This window comes from Lipophrys pholis (genome assembly GCF_963383615.2).
Source record: "Lipophrys pholis genome assembly, chromosome: 7".
Taxonomy (NCBI): Eukaryota; Metazoa; Chordata; class Actinopteri; order Blenniiformes; family Blenniidae; genus Lipophrys; species Lipophrys pholis.
In genome coordinates this window covers 2,439,295-2,463,170 of record NC_137638.1, presented here as the reverse complement: position 1 = coordinate 2,463,170, position 23,876 = coordinate 2,439,295, and the positions used below count along the sequence as shown (strand labels likewise).

At 42.6% G+C, this 23,876-nt stretch overlaps 1 protein-coding gene across 1 annotated transcript; it reads right to left on the bottom strand.

Annotated features, from left to right (window-relative positions):
* Positions 1-752: 752 nt before the first annotated feature.
* Positions 753-23,124, bottom strand: LOC308111729 (golgin subfamily A member 7-like). Its single transcript, XM_080466739.1, has 6 exons — positions 23,066-23,124; positions 21,340-21,465; positions 19,083-19,235; positions 13,167-13,268; positions 9,657-9,710; positions 753-3,309 (listed from the first exon to the last, which is right to left on the bottom strand). Exons 1-5 carry the CDS (start codon positions 23,072-23,074, stop codon positions 9,669-9,671), a joined length of 432 nt encoding a protein of 143 aa, XP_080322865.1. The 5' UTR covers positions 23,075-23,124; the 3' UTR covers positions 753-3,309; positions 9,657-9,668.
* Between the last annotated feature and the right edge of the window lie 752 nt (positions 23,125-23,876).

Sequence of the window (23,876 nt, the reverse complement as noted above, 5' to 3'; positions counted from 1 at the left end):
TTCCCTTAAACAGCTTGAAGCAGCAAAAACACAAAAAATGTCAAACATACAGAAGACAAACATGATGAAATATGACTTTTTAATCAGATATTTAACTTATCTATACTGAGTAAAATGAGAATATTTGAACACACTTAACCTGCCAACTATTACTACCAGTTAATCTGTATAGTTCAGTTAACTGCAGCAACACTGAGAAATTAAACTGTCAAGTTGAAATGTGTTAAATTGTTTAATCAAATTTTAGATATTTCTAATTTAAATGTACAATTTTGGTCAGTTTTACACTTTCCACAAAAATTATTTAAATTTAAAAAAAAATAATTAAATCCCATCATTTAATTTAAAACGATTAAAAGATTAAAAACATGAATAATTGTAAGTTTTGTTTTAATTGCTTTTTTTTTTAAAGTCCTATTCCCCCATTTTCAATTACAAAATTTGACAAAAATTATTGTTATATGCAGCAACAAAGTCAAAATTAAGGAAAAAATGTCCACAAATTGAAGAAAACGCCTGAAAATCAACAGTTACTATTTGATAAACTCCCGTTTTCTGATTAATCCTGATGTAAATTGTTGAACTTTAATGTTTCACACATTTTGAGTTCCTTCAGGAGTGAATCTGAAAAATTTAACTGCAACAAGACGTCATCAAGACGTCCAAAAATGTTATTTCTTTGCTGATGTTTTTGAAGAAGTCACTCATCTGCTCATAAAAGTTGCGCAGACGAAAGCAGGAGGCAGACGGGTGTAAAAAAGAATGTACATGATTTATTTGTTAGAGTATAGTTTTCATTTAACATTTGAACGTCGACAGAGAGAAAAAAAAAAATCAAAGAGATAAAATTCTGCTATAAATAAAAGACGAGACGACACAACAACTAGAAAATGTGGCGGTTTGATGCTTCTGTCGGAAAACATTCACAAGACGCTCACGCGGGTTTTTAGCTTCTTTGCGCCACGTAAACGAGACTAAAATCAAACTCTTATCTTTTAGTTTTTAGGCTCGGTCACACCAGGAAGTGGCACAAAACTTTAAACAAATCAAAAATCATGTAAAAATCACATAAGTGCAACACTTTTATTTCTTTTAACTAAGTCACACAAAAAGGTTTTAATCTGGATGACTTTGCACAAATAAAAAATAAATGTAAACGATTTCACGATTGAAGTTACAACAGTTCCTGGAGGTAGATCGCTAAGAATTAATAGTGAGTAAACTACCTTTGATTCTTTCATGTAGCGACGTGCGATACGATACCAGGTAAATCATCGATACCGATACTTCGGACGAGTGTGCGAGGCTAACACCGTGAGCTTAAGCGGTACGAAAAACCACATTGTAGATATTTCCTGTCAAACTAAAATTAAAGCCGTTAAAAAGATACTTGACACAATGTGTTAGCGGTTAGCCTCTGACGTCATGAGCCAGGGACTTGAACAGCTGTGTTAGCATCGCTAGTCATACGTGGAGGAACAAGTAGTGATGCTAACCAGCATAGCGCGCAACTACAGTGTAAATATCGATATTTTATGTATGTAGCATCGGAGGTATCGACATTTTGGTATAGTTACTATCGCGTTAGCGGCCGTCGTTTACTGTAAAAGTATCGCTAATCACACGAGAGAGAAGTGACTAAACGTCAAACTAATATCGATCTTATTTAGCCGTATGAGTAGAAATTAGCAATGCTAGCAAGTAATTCAAACTAAATATTGAAAGTTTGAACTTAAGTGTTTTTGTTTCACGTGGTATCGGTATTTTGGTATCGATACTTTGTTGTTCGCGGTTAGCCATCATATGAACACGTTCCAATTTTTGAAATGACGCTCATGATCGTAAAAAGGTATTTAAACATTTATACATCAATAACATGTTATTTTTTTAAACAGTAACTACGGTGTAAATACTGACACTTTTACATGAAAGACAGAAGTGGCATCTGAGATATCGGTATTCGGGTATCGATGAGTTCACATGATTATTCTTGTTTTTGCACAAAAAACGAAGAGATTTTGTAAAGAAAAAAGTATAAAACGTGAACGTTTTCAGGATTTGTCTGTATATCATGGTGATAAGGCTCCATTGAGATTAAACTGAACTGCATGCGCCGATAACAGAGCCGATATCAACAGAGCCGATACCAACAGAGCCGATACCAACGTAGCCGATACCAACAGAGCCGATACCAACAGAGCCGATACCAACGTAGCCGATACCAACAGAGCCGATACCAACAGAGCCGTTACCAACAGAGCCGTTACCAACAGAGCCGATACCAACAGAGCCGATACCAACAGAGCCGATATCAACAGAGCCGATACCAACAGAGCCGATACCAACAGAGCCGATACCAACAGAGCCGATATCAACAGAGCCGATACCAACAGAGCCGATACCAACAGAGCCGATACCAACAGAGCCAATACCAACAGAGCCGATACCAACAGAGCCGATACCAATGTAGCCGATGCCAATTTGAGCACTTTTCATTGGATTCCTGGTGTGACCGCCACGTCTAAACTTTTAAAAAACAAAAGGACATTCAAAGCCACTGGAGGCACCGTCAACAAACAAGAGCACTTTTAATACTTCGGTCAAAGGCAATCTCACAATATACGAGGGATTCATCACCAGGCGTGAGTCCAAAATGAACAGTAGTCACTTAACACTGTGCATAGCACAGTTTTAAAAAAAAAAACCCAAATAACTAAAATGATAATATGAGTGGAGTGCTTGCATTAACAGTTTGACATGCTAAACACAGAGCGAGCAGGACTGGGTTTGTGTCGGTCATAAACATATAAAGTGAAGAAATGTTGAAAATAAAGTGTGTGAGCGGAATGTTTGGGGGAACATGCGGGAGGAAGACGAACCGAGGTGCAACGCGTGCAGATAAAGTGAAGAGAAAGTTTAGTAGAAGGTGGCGTTACCCTGTGTTTCCCCTCCGTTCTTAAAAAAGGAGTCGAGGTTATATAAAAGTTGATAAATTAGCACGAATTCTACAATTCAAAAAGTGGCAATTACTTTGAAATATAACGGCTTCAATCTTCATAAACTGTTGTGTCTTCCTCTTTTGTGCTCACGATACAGATATGTGACGGATCTGAAGGAAACGCCGGCGAAAAAAACTAAAACAAAAAAGCCACGGTGACGGAACGCCATTAAACGCGCGGAGGAAACGGTTTGGTTTACGAGGAGAGCGATGTGCACAGATTGTAGAGACGCAGAGTGGAGGGTGCAGGAGGAGGAGGAGGAGGAGGGCGGCGCCGTCATCGAGGAGGCGGGCGCCGTCATCGGCTCGGGCTGCAGGCGGAAACAAAGAAACACTGATCAGAACCATGGAGCACCATCTGGTGGCCAGGTTGAGGAACTGCAGGAAAAAGAACAGGAAGGAAACTTTCAATCTGAATATGTTCAACTTTGTCTTCTGCGTTTGATTTAAGTAGTTTCACCGCTGTAACGGTGCAAACTCTCCTTCTTTCCCGTAGTTTGGGAATTTTCTAGAAGTCGAGTTACAAACAGACAACACAACAGGCAGAAACAGACGATAAAAAGACACTGGAGTGATATAAAGAATAAACTCAAAAGACAAAGAAAACCAGGTATGACGCTGAGGTGTGTAAAATGAAAGCGTCAAAGGAAGCTGACATGTGGCGATGATCCTTCTTTATTTGAAGTCTGACAGAGACGCAGGACGAAGGAAACAGCTGATTGCTTCTGGATTTGTTCTGCGGCAGAGAACCAAACATCACAATCTTGCAGGCTTCTCGTGAGGTACGATCGCGGGGCCCGTTCCCACGGCAACCATTTTTAAATTTTTTAATTTTCCAGTTTCCAGTGAAAACATAAAAGTTTCCTCGCGTTCTGGACGTCTTCTTTGTTGACGGCAGAAACGCTGCTGATGCTCATGGGCACCGGGACTTTAGTAAACAACTCTTCTGCACATGCTCAGTAGAGGGACAATAACAAACATGGTGGACTCCGGAGGGTTCATAGTCGAGCTTTATGGCCGAGTCAGCAACTGCTACGTCAAATATTATCAAATGATGGACACTGTGTAGAAAGATGTTTTTTTTAAAGGCTTTTTCTTGAGGCAAAGACAGACTGATGGCAGGCGAGGACAAACTCTCCCCAGACAATGAACAGACAGCACCGCAAACCCGCGATGAATCCCTCCTCTGTCCTCGCCGTGTTCAACATTCCCCGCCGACACCGAATATCCTGGCGTGTGCAGACTAATTTACAGCTCTGCTGGTGCGCCGCGGCCGGGCGGGGAGTCGCTGCGCCGAGCCAGAAAAACACGTTATCGGGAGAGCAAACGTCCGGACCCAACGACTCGGCGCCGCTGGATGGAAGCGGGGTCGTCGGGACTCTCAGGAGCCAAGAACTTTAGTTTTTTTTTCTTTGGTTTTTCCTCGCGATGTTCTGATCCCAGCAGGGGCCGATCCATCAGGCTGTCCACCCGGGAAGCGCCGAAGAATCCCGCTCTAATCCCGCTCGGCCTTCAGCCTCGACCACGGAGGGGCGAGGACGGGGAGGAAGCCCGAGAGCAGCCAAAGGACGCCGGCCGGTTCTCTCTCTCGCTTTTTATTTCCGTCTCGGGGATTAAAATGCCTGCGTTCTGAAGGCACGCTGGATAAGAGGGGGAACGCGTCTCGGCGCACGTCTCCGGTTTGAACATGAAACACAAAATCAAACGTTGGAACTGAAGTGTTTTAATTGTTCAGCAGTTCCTTCCAGCATCTTCCAATTATTTCCGTGGTTCAGTTTCGTCTTTAGATGGACGACTTGACAGATAAAAGACCACTGGACCATGAAATAATTTATAATTGGTATTTTAATGATTTAATGACATTTATATATTTATTTCCAATTTTAATTAATTAATTACACATTTAATTAATGACTTATTTGTGAATTAATTTATTTAATTTCGGCAAATTTAGACCATGAAAAAATGTATTAAATAGTGAAATAATTATATATGTTGTTTGTTTTTTTTTAGATGAAAATAATTTGTATTTTAATGAATTAATTATGCATTTAAATAATAATTTAATGGTGTTTGAATTTATTTAATTTCGGCACATTTAGTCCTCCATATAGTTTAACTGACTTCTTTGGAGCTGCAAACGATCAAAATGGAGCCGCAGACATCAAATCAAAGAAGCCGTAAGGAGGAGGGAAACAACAAGTCGGCTAAAGTCTCATCTGTACTCGACGTTGGACATAAAGCCTTCCCGCCCGAACCGGTTGGTTTCTGTTTCTGAGAAGCTTCCGGGTGCAGAAACTCTGGCAAGTTCAAATTAATTTAAAGTCCACAAGGATAAAATCAACAAAACTGCGGGACGGTAAAACGGCAGAATTTAAAGTCTGCAGATTTGTTGAATTCGTGGTGTTAAAAGATAAATACTTGAACGCGCTGCGTAAGGGTTTTTCTACCAGTATGGTCTTTCCTTATCGTATCGTCTTCGCTCTTATAGGTCGATTATCCGATCGTCGATGCTCTTTAACTATCTTTGGGCTTTTAGTTGAGCTTTTCTCTGGAAAAGTGCCTCGAGTTGACCGTGTTGTATTTGGTGATAAGTGAAGTGAACTCAACCATCTGGTGACCCAAAGAAAAACAGTCACTTGCCGTAAAAATGCTAAATACAACAGTTATCTGTGTGCATGCTGCAGTTTGCCAGCGCCGTCTGCAGGTATTTGTTTCAAAGCAGTTTCAGGACGTCAAGATGAAAACGTTTTGCACGGAATTGATAGAAATAAAGGACAGGATAAGACAATGATAATAGTATTACCAATGATTCCATATGTTTCTAAAATACTGTACTGTTCAGAGTATAAGTCAGACCGGAGTATAAATTGCATCGGTCATATCAAAATATTCCACAAAGAAAAAAGGTTTAGTCAGTAAATAGGGTGGTGATAATATGATAATAGAATCCCGTCTCACGCTCAGACTAATGGGAATGGTACATTTGGTTTGGTGGTTGAAAGCCCATTTCTCTCTCGTGTGACAAACGAACGCAGACTTATTACTGCTTTCCGGAGATGTTAATGACGAATCAATGTGGCAAGAAAAGAAAAGGTTGACTCCTTCCTGATCTGCGGCTCAATCAGTCCGAGCCCGGAGAAGACAGAAGAGTGGAGGCCCTGGCAGGACGAAGAGGCCTCAACGCTGGGAAAGATGGATACTCTTGTGAGTGTACTCAGTCTGTGGTCTCCCCGTCCGACTGTGGCAGAGCTCCAACATACTCCTCTATCAACAGCTACTTATAAAAGTCCGGGGTTTACATTCCTCAATAGGACATGTATATGTATGCAGGCGCTCGGCAGGAATTTCATACGAGGAGATTATTCCCCGCGTGCGTCTGTACGGTAGTGGGGCAATGCTTTACCCGTCCGCAGGGGTCTACAGTCACGAAGCGGCAGCCAAACACAACATTCCCCCCGGTAAAGTATTTACAGGGGACGTCTTGCTCTACGTGATGGCAGCGGCGGGGCTACGGCGCGGGACTGGGTCCCGTCCAGCCTCTGTGCAAAGTACTTTTCAGTGCGATTCTAAATGAGCCTCCCCGTCTCATTCTGCTCTGCACACAAGAGGACAGACAGGGGTTTACCGTTAAGAGACGATGAAAGGATTTATGGGACGAGACGTGTTCTTCAGAGGCCCGCCAGTGTGGGAGACCTGCAGATTTTTATAAAATCCATCTGTGGTCGACGGCCATACTGCGCGACGATCCTCAACGTTTTAGCATCTTAAGCAAACAGAGTGTGTTGTGGGAAGGAAACGAAGCGCGGCGGGACGATAAAACTGGTTTTACAACAGGGTGAGCGAAGGAGGGAGGACAGAGATTTTGGTTTTGTGAAACACATTTCTTAAGACCGTTTGCCCTTTGAAGCCAGCGACGGGGTCATAAATGAACAACGGTCACTGGTAACTCGCTGTATTGCTCGGTTCTCATTACCGAGTTCTTCACGGACATTCATGAGACTATGTCCTCGCCTGCACGAGACAAAACGAGCTTTTTTCCTCTCGGGCGTTCTCAAACAAATATTCCATCCATACAGCGAGTCAAACACACCAGAAACACAGAAGAAGACACGGAGCACATAGAATTTAGAAGTAGACTCCTGCTCTGAGTTCTATAGGTCTATCCTCCTGCTCCTCCTCCTGTTAGTAGTAGTAGCTTCTGACGCTCCACCTGGAGCTTGTAGTCCATGATTGTTGTGGTTATTAGGGGACATCGCGGACCGTGGAGGGGGCCGGGGGGATTCTGGCAACTTTTCCCCACAGATGATCGTCTTTGCCGTCCACACCTCAAAGCCGAGACGGGGTTTCAGAATTTCCCCACTCTGGGACCGGTGTTAAAAAAAAGAAGAAAAAAAAAGGTTTCCGGTTCCTAAACGGCGCCTTGTGTTTACCTGTAATGGCGCTCCCGTGTGGACGGCTCTTATTTTGCTAAAGAGAAAGGACATGCTGATTACTGGAGGCCAGAGAGTCACTCAACGAAACCGCACACCAACTATAATGTGTCCTGAAGTAGATCTTCCCAGTCAGCTCGTGTTCAGCTGGTTCCTAGAGATCATGTGGGGCTTTACTCTTTACTTGCACACGGAGCTTATAAATGCCCGCTCAGAGATGCTACCTCAGCACGCTGACGTGAGCGGTCCTCTGGTTGAGATCAGCCAGGAGTCTGTGACGCCGTGAGATCAGTTTTATGGCCAAGAGCTGGTTTGTTTGCTGTGGAAAGGTCAAAGAGCTGGAACCGTTTAAGCCTGCGCTTTCAGTACCGTCAACTTGTTAGTCATACGCTGAACACGTCTCTCACTGAACCAATCCACGTCCAACGTCCTCCCAACTCAAAACACCCGGTGAGTGATATTTGGGAAATGGTCTAATGAGGCTTTCCCATCATGGATTTTCAACCAACGAGCAGTTTAATGCTTCGGAAACGTCTCGCGCTCGGTGGAATTTGAGCGTTCACCCAGGCTGAGACGACACATGAGAAAGTTTACTGAGACGAGGAATATCAACAAGTCAAATACACAAAGACCGACTGACTTGCATTATGAATTCCCAACACGAGCGGCTCCGGGTCACATTTCTGTTCTGTTGTTGTTGGAACCGGAGCCGTTCCTGTATCAAATCACCTCTAGGACATTTATGCCAATCAAATAGTGTTAGAAAAAAAATCTTATCGTATTTATATAATATAAAATTAGTTGGAAGGTGTTTCCGTCACACAAGATGAAAATTACACCACAAGAAGCTTCACATTTTCCCCAGTTAGGAAGGTATCCAACTGGATAAAAAGCTATACAGTACTGCTGCTATGTGTTTTAACTGAATGTATTAATGTAGTTCTAGAAAACCTTCACAACTACCAGGAACTCACAATTATTTGTTTTTGGGAGAATTGTGAGGAAAACTGTAGTCTTCCTGCCCGGTGGGAGTGTTAATAAATGATATCTATGAAACGCAAAGGTCAAATTTGGCTTTAAAAACAGCCGATTATTGTTTTTACTTTTGAGTGTGCGTGTGTAAAAAAATAAGAACGACACCGTGGACAGGTGAGCAGAACGTCACAAGACAAACATAGAGAGACAAACACTCTCTGATTTACATCTCCGGACAAGTTACAGTAAATAAATGACTTCAGATGTTTGTTTGTTTTTCCAGGGATTATGGGAGCAACACGGAAACACAACAACAATAATCCTGGACAACACATACGCTGAACGTGAAACTTATCTGAACACAAAAAACACAAAGACAATGCGTTTAACTTAAATCCTCAAATATCAACAGACTGACAAATGTAACCTCTCAAGGACTGAATATAAATTAATCTGCCGGCTGGAGGAAGTTTCTTACTTTAACGAACCGTAACACTAAAAAAAAGAATTTATAGGAGGTAGAGGGAGAAGGTGTGTTTATATCTTTACTGACACACTTTAATTATAACCCCACTAACATATTTTTGCTTTCTGTTTGTCTTTCTAGTTGATTTTGAGGCATTAACCCCCCCCACCCCCACTTCCTCCAACAAGACATCTGTGTGGTAAAAACCCAGCGGGCGGCAAAATAACAAGGAAATGGGCCATTTTGACTAAAATGTGATAATTGTTTGATTGCAGCTAATAACATACGTGTAGCAGGAGGGACGTGGTTATGGTATTGATGGGAGACTTGGTGGTGCTTCTGGCGTTTAGCCGTTGGGTTTTGGTTCTGGACGCGAGTGTGTGTGTGTGTGTGTGTGAATCCCCTAGTGAACGCATGACGACGCAGCGAGCGCCGCGGAGTCGTAAAGTGAGCGGAATGATCCCTTAAATACCGTCTGAAATGGGCCTCCCGGTGCTGAAGCAGTTAGGCGATATTACTCACAGATGAAAAAAAGCTTTAAACTTTGATGTGGGTTTGTTCTGAGAATGCCGGGCAAGCTTTCAGCATGAGGGCGGCGGACAGCGGGGGCAAAGTGGGGGGAGGGGGGGAGAGAGAGAGAGAGAGAGAGCAAGCCCACATTTATTACCTCCTTTGTGGTTTGTAATTGGAAAAATAGATCTGTGAAATTGGAGAACATTTGCTCGGCTGTGGCAGCTGATCGCGCCGAGTACGTCGTGTTTGGAGCGTCGATCGTGCGACTCACCGTGGGCAGCTCTTATCTGGTCAGGCTTCGGTCTTCGAAGATGGTGACTTCAATCTACATCAACCTGGGTCAAGGAAACCGGGGAGGAAAACATGCGCCGACACTGCAGCTGCGGCTCATATTCTTCAGCATCTCAGCCGAGGATGAAACTGACTTTTTGGACAGTGGAAACAGCGGTGCGCTTCCAAGCCTCTGGGTGGGTGTTTCTGTTGGCAGAGGCCGACGCGGACCTGGCATTGGCTGTCCAAGACCTGTATAGCTCGTATAAGTTGATCGTTTCACAAGCCCGCAGTGTGGTTTGCACCTTAAGCGATGCCTGTCCCTTTACGACGTTGGGAATTCGTACGGGGTTCAAAATCAGCACCGAGGTCATTGGGCTAAAAGGAACTCATTACAGGAGTAACACATTTGTTTACTTGTTTTCTCCCTGTGAAGAGTAGTTCAATACACAACCCTTGATACATGTACACTTCTGCAATACGTCGCAACATCTGACATACATTGTCGCGTAATTGCAGGCTAACAAGTTTTAAGAACTTCTACATCCCGCTCGTCATGAGGAGAACATCCCTCTCTCTCATGGTCTTTAGTGAAGTAATATTGTGAGTCTGCTGAGAACCAGGCCGAGCAGCACCAAAAACAAAGCAGTTGTGGTGACAAGGAGGCTCGACTGCACAGTTTGTACTTTACTGTCACTTTCATGTCGACGGGTAAACACTGCAAGAACACTGACGTAGGGTGCAACTGCCACCGCCAACTCTTTAATGTTAGAAGAGATGCCAGTGTGAGTATGGAGGGATCCATCCAAATATCTATAGGGGCAAATTCCTTGTTTATGTAAGATGATGCCATAGGTTGTTTGGAAGGAGAATTCAGTGACACTCCAATGGTAATGGGAGCCATGGAGGGTCTCTCTCACCATTGGGAGCATCATGACCCTTCATCACATGGACATGAAGATGGACGTCCAATTGGAAAACGACCTGCTCTACCAACTGATCCACGTCGACCCTATTTATTCATGTGGGGTCTTTAAGGTTTTAACCCTTCATTTGACCATATTGGGCAACTTCCTGTTTGTTCCCAAATTGTAACAGTAAATCGACCGAATACACAAGTATACAAAAAATCCTTTTTTTTTTGCAAGATATTATAACAAAATGTGTGATTTTTTTTGGGGGTCACTTTAATGACTTATTAACCGTTCTACTCCATATAAGTGGGAGATTATATGTACATTTGTGGAAGCAAAATGTCCAATTTCCAAGTATTTCAACGAGGGTTAAGGCTCAATTTTAACCAACAAGATATACACGAAATAACTCAGGAACGGCTCGACAATTAGCATGTCTGTGTGCACAATCCTGGTCTCTAAGTGTAACCACGCCTCAGTCAATTATGATGAACCTCTGAAACACGTTTTTCCATCTTTGTTTAAACTATGACCTGATTCACAATGTATACAGCACCGTGCTAACAGGCAACCAAGTTAATTCACTAACGCTCGGATTAAAAATGAACTAAGTTTGCTAAATGTGTTTCACCTCGTGAAAAGAAATCCGACGTCATAATAGTATTAAAAATACTTCAAACAATTGAAAAGAACTCTGCCTCTGAATTGGGCAGTGGCACACAACAAACGGTGCAGTTGGCTATAAAAGACACCGTCGAGAAAGATGCCATAGAGAAATAATATCAGTGGAAGCCAGGAGGAGAACAAATGGCACTTTGTATTCAACCTGCAGTTAAAGCAAACGCCAAGTGGCAGACGCAACATTCAGTGGTGATAAAACCACACGAGGACTCAAAATAATCTGGGAAAGTTAAGAAAACTATTCAAGTTGGTTTTCTTGTAGTGTCGCCTTTGCGCTTGATGGGTAGTTGATAAATACTTACAAAATAAGATGTGTTGGTAGTGATCCATGAGCCACACTCGGTATCAAACTTGTCTTGTCTAACTTGGTATCAAACGTCATAAGACACCAAATGTGACGGGTTGGTCTCAGGGGATCGATGCATACGGGGGGGTTTTCATGTCATTTTGACTCAAGGACATGTGGTCGTCCTGAAAAGGTTTAAAATATGTCCCATAAACATTATTTATGGAAAAAACAACACTGCAGAGTTACATGTTTTTGAGTCCCAGCATTCGGTTCATGAAGAATTCATCATGTCATGAATCTCAGTGACACTTTTAAGAGTCAATCTCAGACTGTGGCGACGCTTGATTTGGACATGCCGACATCAGCTCGTCGTAATTTCCCGAAGACGCCGAGGCTGGAGTTAAATTACAGGCACTTAATGGATCATGACTGCAGGCTCAGTGCAGCTGAAATACAAGCTTTTGAACAGATGATAGTGGGCTTACATGAGTTGGGATGACAGAAACTAAAACAGCTGGGTGAACTGTGAAAAAGATCAAGTTTTTTTTTTTTTTTAACCTGGGAATAAAATCTGTAAATGTTTAAAAAAACAACACTGAAAATGAGGATAATTGGCCTCTTTTAACATTTGAAAAAGGGGCAGGAAGTAATTTATAAAACATCCTCTAAAGCCATCAGTCCTGGATGGAAAAGGCACATTTTCACAGTGCAGATGGTAAAATTGAGTTGCCACATGATGGGACAGTTACAAACATGACGACGTTTCCTTGGTTCAGATGTTAAAAGCCGCAGCTCAGGTGAGACGTTCACCATCAATCACTCAGCGCTCCGGTGCCAAAGTCAGCACAGCAGCTCCGCGTTGCTGGAGAAATAATCCAGATCACTGTCAACCCCGTAAAGCCACGAGGCAGCAGTGGGAACAAAACTCAGCTGCAAACAATTTCAGTCATATTTTGTTATCCTTAATCTCCCATTGCTGCCCTGTTGCAATTAATTGGGACGTTGAGTCACCACACACACACACACACACACACACACACACACAAACACACACACACACACACACACACACACACACACGCACACACACGCACGCACACGCGCACGCACACACACGGGGACAGCCAGGATGTTGGTGCACCCGCTGATTTAATGCAGATGCTATGGATTACATACTAACTTTTATCTGGTGTTTTTACAGTGTATCCCTACATAGCGCTGGATTTCCTGTAAGCTGCGCTGACTGCTGCTTTCCATTTTCAGCCAGCAGTTAGCGGGGGCAGAAGGCCTGTAAATCACTACATCTATTAGGTCGCTGTGAGAGCTCCTTGTTCCACTTCAAAACCGTCGCCCGATTACGTTCACATTCCCTGGTCTCCGGCTCGGTTTAACAAGCTAAAACGTTTGACCCAGAATGTTCAGCACACCATCCCTCTCTTCCCGTACGTCCTCGCTCGAGCGGAACAACATTGTTTTTCGTCGCGCAAACATTGCGGCTTTCAAACTCCAATGTGTTTCTTTAATGTTGGCAGTGCGACTTCAAATGTGCTCTGATGCAATAGCTGGGTGAAAGCTGCACGGACGCTCGAGACATGTTGCATTTCTTCACACAGAAAGAGTAGGATACGACTCGCAGGCCTCTCTCGATGGGGTCGGTGAGCAGGAGGCCTCGCGGCGCGTAGATCTTGTCATTCTGCTCCTGGATGTACTTGGCAATCTTCTTCAAAACCTAGAAGAAAACAGCAGCAGCAGTCACATTTTAGAACACGCCCCTCACTCTTGTCTTGACGTCACCGAGGAAACGATAAAACAAACATTTTAAAAGCTACTGAGGAGGTAGTGACTGATGGCCCGTTTCCACGACAACGCCGCTCGGACCCTCTGAAGGCGGAGCCTTTTTGGAAACGGATCACAAAGTGGAACTTTCTGAAAACGCTTCGTCTTCGTGTGGACGGCAGATAAGCTGCACCACCGCTGTGGTAAAGAGAGGATGGACGATAAACATGGCGGCCTCCAGAGTGGCGTGACTCCCACAACATTCTGGTCTGGTCTGGTCTGGTCTGGTCTGTCTGTCTGTCTGTCTGTCTGTCTGTCTGTCTGTCTGTCTGTCTGTGAAATTGCAGCACTTGCCTTGTCAACGTTCCAAGTGAAAAGGAGAACTATTTACCACGGCGAGCACTCACAGTAGAAGCGTTTCAAATTTCTAATCTAATGATTCTCACTCATTTGTAACTAAATACAAATATTAAAAAACACACAGTAACATTGAAGAAACAGCAGGTAATAAAAGTTATCCATGAAAAAGGGAGCCGAAGCACTGAAAACACAGCAGGTTTGTAACACTCCTCTCCTACAGTAATGAAACTTAAAGAAACACAGGTATCCTGATTAGACTAGGTAGTTTGTAGAGGTTGTGTCAACATCAAATATAAAAGTGTTGTCAAAAAAACAAAAAGTGGCTCCGGAACAGCTTTGAGACCACTTCTGAAAGATTCCTACATTGTTCTGTTTGGGTTCCCATTGACGTAAATCAATCACATAATCTAAAAAGAATTCTAAAAAGCAAAAGCGGCAGAGTATTTTTGACGCGCGCAGTCGTGTTATTTAATCTTAATTACTCAAAGATGACAAAGATGTTCTGTGTCACAAGTTGTTAGAATGAGAAAAGGATGTTTGAGTGGATTTCAGAGAAAAGTGGTCCGACTTTCGTAACCGTAGCCTTTTCTGACCCTTAAACAAAAACATCAAACCAATAAACCCTTCGATTGCAAGCTGCGAGTTGCATTACATAAAAGCCAGACAGAAAAGGTGTTTTGAGTTAAAGGTTGAGATCGTTGACCTGATTCAGAGCCCCTGGAAGTAGATCCAGCAGCCCGGAGAGGCTAAAACCAGCTTCACCGAATGTTTTGCTTCTAAAAGTGAAGGTCTGAGCGAAGGTCGTACAGGTTCGGAAACTAACCAGGAAGTTTAGAATAGTCTTGATCAAACGACCTCGGTGCTCCGAGTCACTGAAAACGCTCCGACGCCATCTCAGGCCCCGTTTACGCCACAACGAATACGAGTGTATCCAGACAACTTTCTTCACTTTTGGGGGGGTCTGTTTACACGACAGCGGTGTTCAGATCCATTGCATCCGCAACTTTCTCATCCCGGCTCCCAAGATGGAAAGATTCTTTCACGGTCGCTATTCCCCCCTGCAGACTGATGGAGGCTATAGAGTCTGTTACTGCTCATGTGCTTCCCCACCCCCATGATAAATAGTTCCTTCTGCTCATCCACTTGTAAACAAACATGGCCGCCCCCGTAGTGGTATTGCTCGCGGTCCGTATTCTAGTTTTATCGTCCATATCAGTAGTTTAATAGTCGAGACGGGTTGAGTCAGGTACTTTACATTTTGTACACGTTTATAGCATATTGATCTCGGCACACGTCTCTGTGGTTTCATTACAAAAACAAGTAACAGCGCCCTCCCATGGTCAAGCATACTAACTACATCGCTGTCAGTGTGTCCGCTGCTGCAGTGTAAATGCAACACTTTTAAAACCATTTTTTGAACGGATTAGGTGTCGTCACATGAAACGTTGTCGTGTAAACGGGGCCTCAGTGGAAACTTCAAAAACGTAACTTTTCAGAAACGCTGCTGATGCACATGCTCACTACGGTCACAGTAAATATTTCAGCCTATGTGCAAGAAGGATTCATTCATGACACTGAATGCAGTTTTGTGATTCTCACTCTTTTTCCAACAGTGTACATTTACTACACCTGTGGAGAAACTTTTCTTTCTTACTAGACAGCCGATCATGATGGCTGGACTAAAACGATGAAGAAAGACTGGAGCTCCAGGAGCTGGAACGTGAACAGCGCACTGTTCTCTCGTTTTTAAAACGTGAAAATGCCCAAAACAATCCGTTTTCACTTCATGCATTGTCATGAAAATGAGTTTGTCACACTCTGAACTCTGTCTGACGCTTCGTTGATATTTTCTCTTTTCTAATTCAAATTCTGTTGTGCCTTTTCTTTTCTGTTGTGCCTTTTGTTTTTGCTTCCTTTTGTCTTGTGCCGTCGGTCAAATACAGTAACAATGGAGGTTTTTCTGTGGTACAGTAGCAGCATTCTGCCGTCATACAGCGACACCTAGTGGTCCAAGGGTGGTGCGTCCCGGTATATTTTCATGACGAAATCGCTACTTAATATAAGTCGCATGATCAACCAAACAACAGAAAAAGTGGGACTTATATTCCAGAAAATACAGTAATACCAAAACTGAAGAACAATAAATAACAGTTTCTTGTTGTAGGTGTATCCAGCAGCTCTGTCCTCGGAGGAATTGCAATCAAAAGATTCAGCAAAAGAAAATAAAGAAGAAAAGAAAACACGCCACATTCCTGCGTCGAGCAGCTGAATCACAGACTCCATTTTTTCCTTTGGTAATGATCAGTACATTTAATTTGCCTGACTTTATGAGTGCCCATAAAACCCCAAACCAAGCCAAATGTTTTTCACCCCAGATCACTCCTGTCCATTAGAAGAGAAATTCAGGGGATTACGCTGATATACGGATTCATTTACATTCCGCATAAGCTCAACCAAAAGGGGATTTTAGAAATGGATCAATCATATTTATTTGCACGCTCTCGCAGAAGCAATAAAAACCTGCAGATTTACGGCCAAGCTAAGAGGTTCCACGCAGAGACGAGTCGACGACGTCTCCACGCCGCGTCGTCGTGTCTCCGAGCAGCAGCAAACATGCACTTTGGACCTAAAAACCACGTTTCAATACTTTTACACAACAAATTGTGGTATGAGCACCAATTGTCCCCAATGTTTGAAGTTACTTTTTATTTAAATTGACCAAAAACTTTAATAGGTTGCACCCCAATATTGATGGCAAGTACATTTTCTTGGCAGTAAAATAGCCGATACCATCAATAGTGAAACAGTCGTTGTGTATTTGGGGTGTTTGTTTACATCACAGCGGAGCTGGGAGACACTGAAGATACAACTTTTTAAAAACGGCTCCCATAGCGGATTTTTTTTCAAAAACTATGACTATGACTTTACCTCCGTGGAACCGGAGTAAAGAGCCAACGTTTCTGAAACTGCACATGCGCACCTGGTGGCCTGGCAGGTTAACTACATCGTTTTCAGTGTTTCCGTGTAAACGGACATCGCAAAAACAAATGCAAGACTTTTCTGAAACGACGCATTTTCACTTGAATTGTTGACGCGTAAACGGGACCTAAGTGCTTGTTTGGTCATAATGTTCTTTATTTTTTTGTGCCGTAAACCTTCAGTGATGTTTTAAGAATGAAAGATGATTTTCTTCCTGAAAGCCAACACCTCATCATCGTCCACTGATTCAGACGACAGAAGTCCTCGGTTATTTCGTAAGTCTAAATCTAAATCATGCACTAAGCCAAGGAAATGTCTGTCTGGTAAATTATTGTTTTGTTCCAACAATTCGTTCTGTAAATCTAAAAAACATTGGACATTTTTGTTTCTCCAATATAAAAAAATTTAACCAAATTTGACAAGAATCCATTTGTGTGGGATGAGCAGCATAAATAAACTGGCTTTCCAGTGGCATAAGAAAACTGTGGCACATTTTGATCTTTTAATCCAGAACTTTGGGCTCTTTAAATGCATGCATATGTTAAGTTTATACATATACTCTTGAATCAATCAACTTAAATCTTTTTGTGTGAGTTGTCTGCCTGTCAAGCAGCCGCTTCAGTCACCCCGGAGCAGATTTCACTGCAGGAAAACCAGTTCAAGACGCGTTTCCTCAAGTGCAAACGCTCCTCAGGCTGTTACTATGAAAGGAGACGTGTCAAATTCCTTATTTAAATTAGCTGGAGAAAGGGTGTTTAATGTGAAAATCCAATAAACTTCCCACTGATGTAGTAATCCTCCCAGATTACCACCTCTAAGTGGCCAGATCACTTTTTCAACGTGGAGCTGGGGAAACGGAATCGCTTTAACACAACACGTCCACTGATTTAATTAAATTCTTCTTCCCTGCGAGCGCTCAACATGCTGCTGCTTTATAAAAAAAAACTCCACATGTATTACATCTGTGTGCTTGGATAAAACTTTGATCGGGATTGTTTTTGACGGATGGATTTGTAACCGGCAGACTTTGGTAAAGAGGTGGAAATCATATTTCTCTAACAAAAATATTTTACTCTGCATAACCCATTCATCCATCTTCTATACCACTTTAACGGGGTCACACACTCTCACATTTACACCTCAGGCCCCGTTTACATTGGGGCTGGGATGGGAAGTCGGACAATAAAACAAACGAAACACAGGACAAGGATTTGCTGCAAGTGTCAGGATGCTTCAGTACTCAATCTGGTAATTTTGGGTTAGGTTTAAAGTTACTCTACCGTCTACTGTCTAGATAGAGCTGCTCAGGCTGGTTTAATCCAAAAACAGTTGGAAAGTATTTGGATCAGTGTGATAACTGCAAATAATATTTGTAGCACAACAAGGACATTGTATGTTATCCCCTTCCCCCCACCCCCCTCCCCCCTCAACTTTCTTCTCTCTCTTCTCTTCTCTCTCTCTTTGAGCGTTCCCCCCCGGTCGTGTACGGCAGCCATGCCAACTTCTGACGGAGGAGGCAACAGGAGGAGACTCCAGGTCTCTCCCTGTTGCAAGACCAAAAACTGTTCTGACTCCGAAGGCTGTCAATCACATCATATTGTTGGCCCAAGCTGCCGAACAGGACAAGGGCGAAAAAAATAAATAAATAAATAAATTTAAAAAAGTTACTCTACCAGTCTACCTACTCTACCTGTATGATGTTTATGTGTGAGTGACCTTGTATGTAATATTGTAAAGAGCATTTGTAATGATAAAGAAGGAGGCCCCAGGCAGAGCGGCTCCTGCAGTAAGTCAGGAGCTCATGAACAAATGAACATGTGTGAGTGTGATGATCACAAAGGTACTGACAACATATTAGAGATTTACATCGACAACTAAAACTGACATTTTCAATTGTTCCCGTGTGGATTGTGGTGGAGGAACTTTAACTTTAATGTTTTCATCAGTATTTGTACATTCTCTGCTCTGACACACTCGTCCAATAATTACAATTTCACCCTTGTCAAACCCAATACTCCTTGTGTTTCTGATACCTCGCCTTGGAGAACAGAATACTCACTTGCTGCAACCATCAGGTGGAATCATGAAGAGATAATCAGTATTATCCCGTCACATGTCAGGAGGAGATGGTATCTATTACACTATTAGTGATTGAATTTCTTCAGGGGGGCTTGTTGGCTGAGCTGACTCATCGGTCATTGGGTTGGAGTGTCAACAGTGGAGTAGGTCCTGCTGATGTTTTGAAGCTTTTCTACATTTTGTAAGCCTGATGAACATTCCATCACATCCACTGTACTGCACCAAGCTCAACACAAAGCATTGTTGTTGTTGATGCACAGCTGCTGTCCAACATGAGTTTTATTTACATCCTTGGCTAAAAGCCAAGCAGTCTTCCCAACGGTCTCGTGAATCTGCAGTGAAGACCCACCTTCTCGTAGTGAGTCTCCATACACAGGAAGACGGTGTAAGCCGTGAGGCAGGCCAGACAGCCTTCGATGTACGACTGGCTGCCCAGCTTCTCCGCCTCAGTGTACAGGTTGTTCAGCATCCTCACCGTTTCCTCAAACTGCTGTTTGTCGATCTGAAATGCACACAGACACACAGAGGAAAGAGCAAATGGTTAAAAACCAGGGGTGCGTTTGGACGGCGGCGTGCGAGCGCCCGGGTACGTTGAGTGGAAACACCACCGTCTTCTTAGCACCGGATCGTGTTCTCCTGTTGTTTCCATCTCGAGATAAATGAGGCTCGAATATTTTTTGGACTGGTCGTACATCAAGGGAATACTGGGCCTCCTTCCCGCATTTGGAAGCACCTCCTCAAATGATAAGGATGCCTTGGCCGTGTGCGTTGTGAATGTTTCCACTTAATAACTGACAGGGCAGCAGGGAACGAACACGAACACGAACACACAGAGAATGATGATCCAAGGAGGACTCTTCAAGGTTGAACCGTCTTGGTGGTGAGGACGAGCTCTGGTGTCGGTGAAAACGCATCTCAACAGTTGTTGGGTTACATGGTTTCAATGATTAAATAAAAATGAAGCCCTAATGTGGGGAAAAGTGTGGTGGCTGGCTGGAATGGGAGAGTTTTGACCGAAGCATCGATATGACACCGGGGTCCAGAACAGTTCGGATGATCTCTCCCGAGGATAAAGAGGCAGTTATTCAAACAGGAACAGACGAGGAGCCCACCGGGGGCCTCCCGAGTCTCTGGAAAGCGCCCAACGCTCTGCTCCCTGTGTCTGAGGAATTCAACAAGAGGGCCCAATGCATCAATGATCCTCGGGCGTCGCTGATTTACTATCCAGAGCCTTTGTTCACCATTTAAATTTTACAATTCAGATATGATGACATAAATCTCTGAGATGTTAAACTAAGGCTCTGTTTACATGTTTCAAGTGAAAATTAATCATTCTTGTTTAAGAAAAGTTTTTCATCCAAACAGATGCTCAAAACGCAAAAAAGAGTTCTGCATTTTCACTTGAAAGACATTTTAGAAATGGGGCTCTACTTTCTTAATATGTTTGATTGATTTCCCAGGTCCTTTGTCACCCTTTCCCAAAAGCATTCAAACAGAAACGAGCAACTAAAGATAATAACCCGGGCCGCCAAAGATAATATTATAACATGCATACCTCGACAAAACAAGTCCATCTGCATAACTAAATCAGGCTCATGTTGATTCAAGAAAAGATGGAGGCTTTTTCTGACGGTGCCGCCTGCAGACATCCATAAAAACGGACATAAATTAAGTGTCCTACAAATGGAAGCAGCTCAGCTCATTGGAACTCCGCTGCAAATGTCACTAAAAGCGAGGGATTACACCAACACAATGAAAAGTATAGATGTGGGCAAACATTTTTATGAAAGAGGGATTAAGCTTTTTATTTATTTATTTTTTACCTCAAGCAGGAAAAGCATTCTTCCTTCGCCGTGTTTGTGTGAACCCAGTGCGCACCGGAAAAACATGGCAGACCACCCATCCCAGAGGGAAGTGCCAATAAACCACCAGCGAGCGGTTAGGAGTGCTGTGGAGCTGCGCGTTTCATGTGGTGCGAACGTTTCGAGAAGCTCCCCGTCCTTCGAACTCCAGAGCCGCTTTGGCTGGCGGCGGCTTTAATGTGGGACCCGCTGCTCCTTCCTCGCGGCGTCACACGACACCCGCCTGCAGCCCCACTTCCCCCGCAGGGTCACGTCAGGACAGGGCCGAGCGCGGTGATGCCGACTGGGTTGACTTCACATACTGGCTGCATGTTCAATTAATTGAAATGTGTCTGTGTGTCTTTGTATCTGTGCCCAGAAAGGGCTAATTTGATGAGTGCACCACATACGCACATTGCTTTAGTCAAAGCTGAAGAGAGAACATGTTTCAATTTGGGTAATGTCCTGTAATTACCACATTTCTGCAGCAGCAAGTGTTTCGTCAGTGCTGTGTAGACGTGATGTGTTCAAGAACAGGAGATTAACCACAGGGTCTGAAGTGTGTTCGGTAAACATGCAATGTGACATCACGTCGTCCAGTACTGCGACGACGGTATTTGAGAGGAAATACGAGAACATGACGTTATTGTTTTTGTGCTTTGTTCTCCCTTTCTCACTCGCGTCTCTGCAGTTTCAACCGACAGTCAGTCCACCAGATGAAACACGAGGCCAGTTTGTGATGATCGGACAGTGAGGAGAACCTACCCTGGTCTCCAGCTCAGAGGGGAACTTGGTCTGGAACTGACACACCGTGCCGTTGGTGTAATCCCTCTGAATGAAGACTTTGGCAGCGATGGCCGCCTGCTGCCTCATGTCCTGCAGGCTGTGAGTCTGAAATATGACCGAGCACAGAAAAATAAAGATTCATATGGAGATACCTTAGTTTGTGTTGCGCATGATGTAACTTTAACATTGTTCACCTTCATTGTGAAACACTGCAGATTATGTCAGCTACAAATAAAAATACTTATTGCCATTTGCAAAAAATCTTGTGGACTGACCAAGAGAAATACTCTTCTATTTATTTAGACAGGCTTTCTGACACAACAACATTCAAAGAATCTTCACCACGTGTTCCTCGAGTCAGTAGAAACGAGGTGAAGCAGATTTAATCCTCAGCTCCTCAACTGTGGAACAAACCTCCTCACGTCTTTTTAATCACGACTTAAAACATCATTTGCTCAGGATTTTAAATAAACAGTATATCTTACTTATGCTATCATCTTTATCTTAATAACATTTTCACTTTATTTGTTCTCCTTTTCATGTCTTTCTTAATCTATTTGTTTTAATGCAGTCTCGTCTTAATCGCTTAAATTTAAGATTCTGAGTCGACAACTTTTTTTATACAGCACTAAATACAACAGTCCTTTTTCAGTGTTTTTTTTTCTATGTCTTTCCTTTATCTATATAAAGCTGTGAATAGTGTCTGAATGGTGCTACAGAAATCCTTCTGCCTTGCCTATTCTGAGACTCAACACATTTTGAAAGAGCGACAATGCAAAACACTCAGATTCAAACAAAATACTTGAAGTTATGTGGCAGAAATGTAAAGTTTTCTGTAGTATTAGAGGATAAATGGTGGCGGGAGGGTCGAAGCCCTTGAGGATCTGTGCGTTTTCTCCAAGAAGTCCTGTTTCTTCACACAATCCAAAGACGACAAGAACCAGGGCTTGTCTCCTTCACCACGATCTGTCTTGTCTGATCCCTTTTCTCTCTGTCAACCCCAGAATCAAACCGGAACAGCAGAAATATCCACGTCTGAATCTGGTTCTGTTCGAAAGTCCCCACATCTGTGTCTGATTCTGCAGGTTTCTTCCTGTTAAATAGGAGCTTGTCTGGTTTTTCTCAGTAAAAGTGTATTAAAATGACGGTGTTGTATTTCGTGCTATAAAAATAAAATTGACAAACATGGAAGGTTAATTGTCAACTGTGATGAGCTGTGGATGTGTAGATGATCTACAATGCACCCCAGTCCAGAAATAGTAGCAAGCAAAAGATTGTGTGGATGAAAATGCCACAGATTAAAACTTGACTCAAAACTTCTCCATGGTATTTTAATGTGCAAATGTAAACTGTTTAGTTAACTGAGCTGCACCCACGTATCCTGCCTTCTTTCACTTTATGGAAAATATTTAACATCCTGACAACCTGCAACCACGTGAATCAAAACCGCTCCATTTTTATTGAGCTGTCAGGAGAGAAAGAAATGTTTGTAAAATTACATTCATCGTCACTAAAGTGACATTCAATGTTTCTTTAGCCTTTAGCTCAGAAGCTAACTAACAAGCTTAAAGGCTCCACGACGTTTCTCTCCGTTTCTCTTACAAACGTCTTCCCGGGAAATTACAATCGTCAACTCCAAAGAAAATCTGTTCAAACACAGCTGCTACGAGCAGAAATACTTAAAAAAAATCAATTCCGAGCTCACCTCTGCCATGTTTATCTTCCGCTAGCAGCGTTTAGCATGTGTCGCAGAATAACATCTCCGGGGGGGAACCACGGTTTGACGATAAATGTTTCCGGGTGGTGGAGAGACTCACGAGAGAACAACACCAATAATAACGATTAAATAAACAAAACTAAATAATAATGTTATGCTTTAGCAAGTAGTACAACGTAATATAGTTGGAAAAAAAAGAATGGAATAGAATAGAATAGAATAGAAAGTATTTATGCCATAGGGGAATTCCTTGTCGCATTGTTCCAGACAGAAAACAAAAACATACTTGAAGCTTAAATTCTCCATAAATCAATACATCAATGTGAAAATTTCAGCAAAACAATTTTGGCAAAAATAATACAATACAAGAAAAGTTATCACACAGCAACTATGCTGTGAGGTCACAAAGCGATAAATTGTATTTCTGGAAAAAAAAAACTAAATGAAAATTATTTGTAGTTTAAATCAGGTAACTCTGGCAAATAATCTTAATTTCTTCTCAGCCCGTGTGCATGTCAGAAGAGAATCGACAAATGATTGATCATAGAGACATAAAAACAACCCTCATCGGATTGTTCTCCGGCAATTTTTTGAGCAACTTGATTTGTTTTAATATTTAAAAGGTATACTTATTTTATTTAAAAAAAACTTTGCCTCAAGTATTAGAAGTTATTCCCATTAACTTTATTTGAAAATCCTAATATTTTTGTTATTTTATTTCCCTCTGTTCTTTTTAAAGAGATTTTTTGCAAACTTTCATAAAACAAAACTTGTTATTTTAAAATTATGTTAACAATTA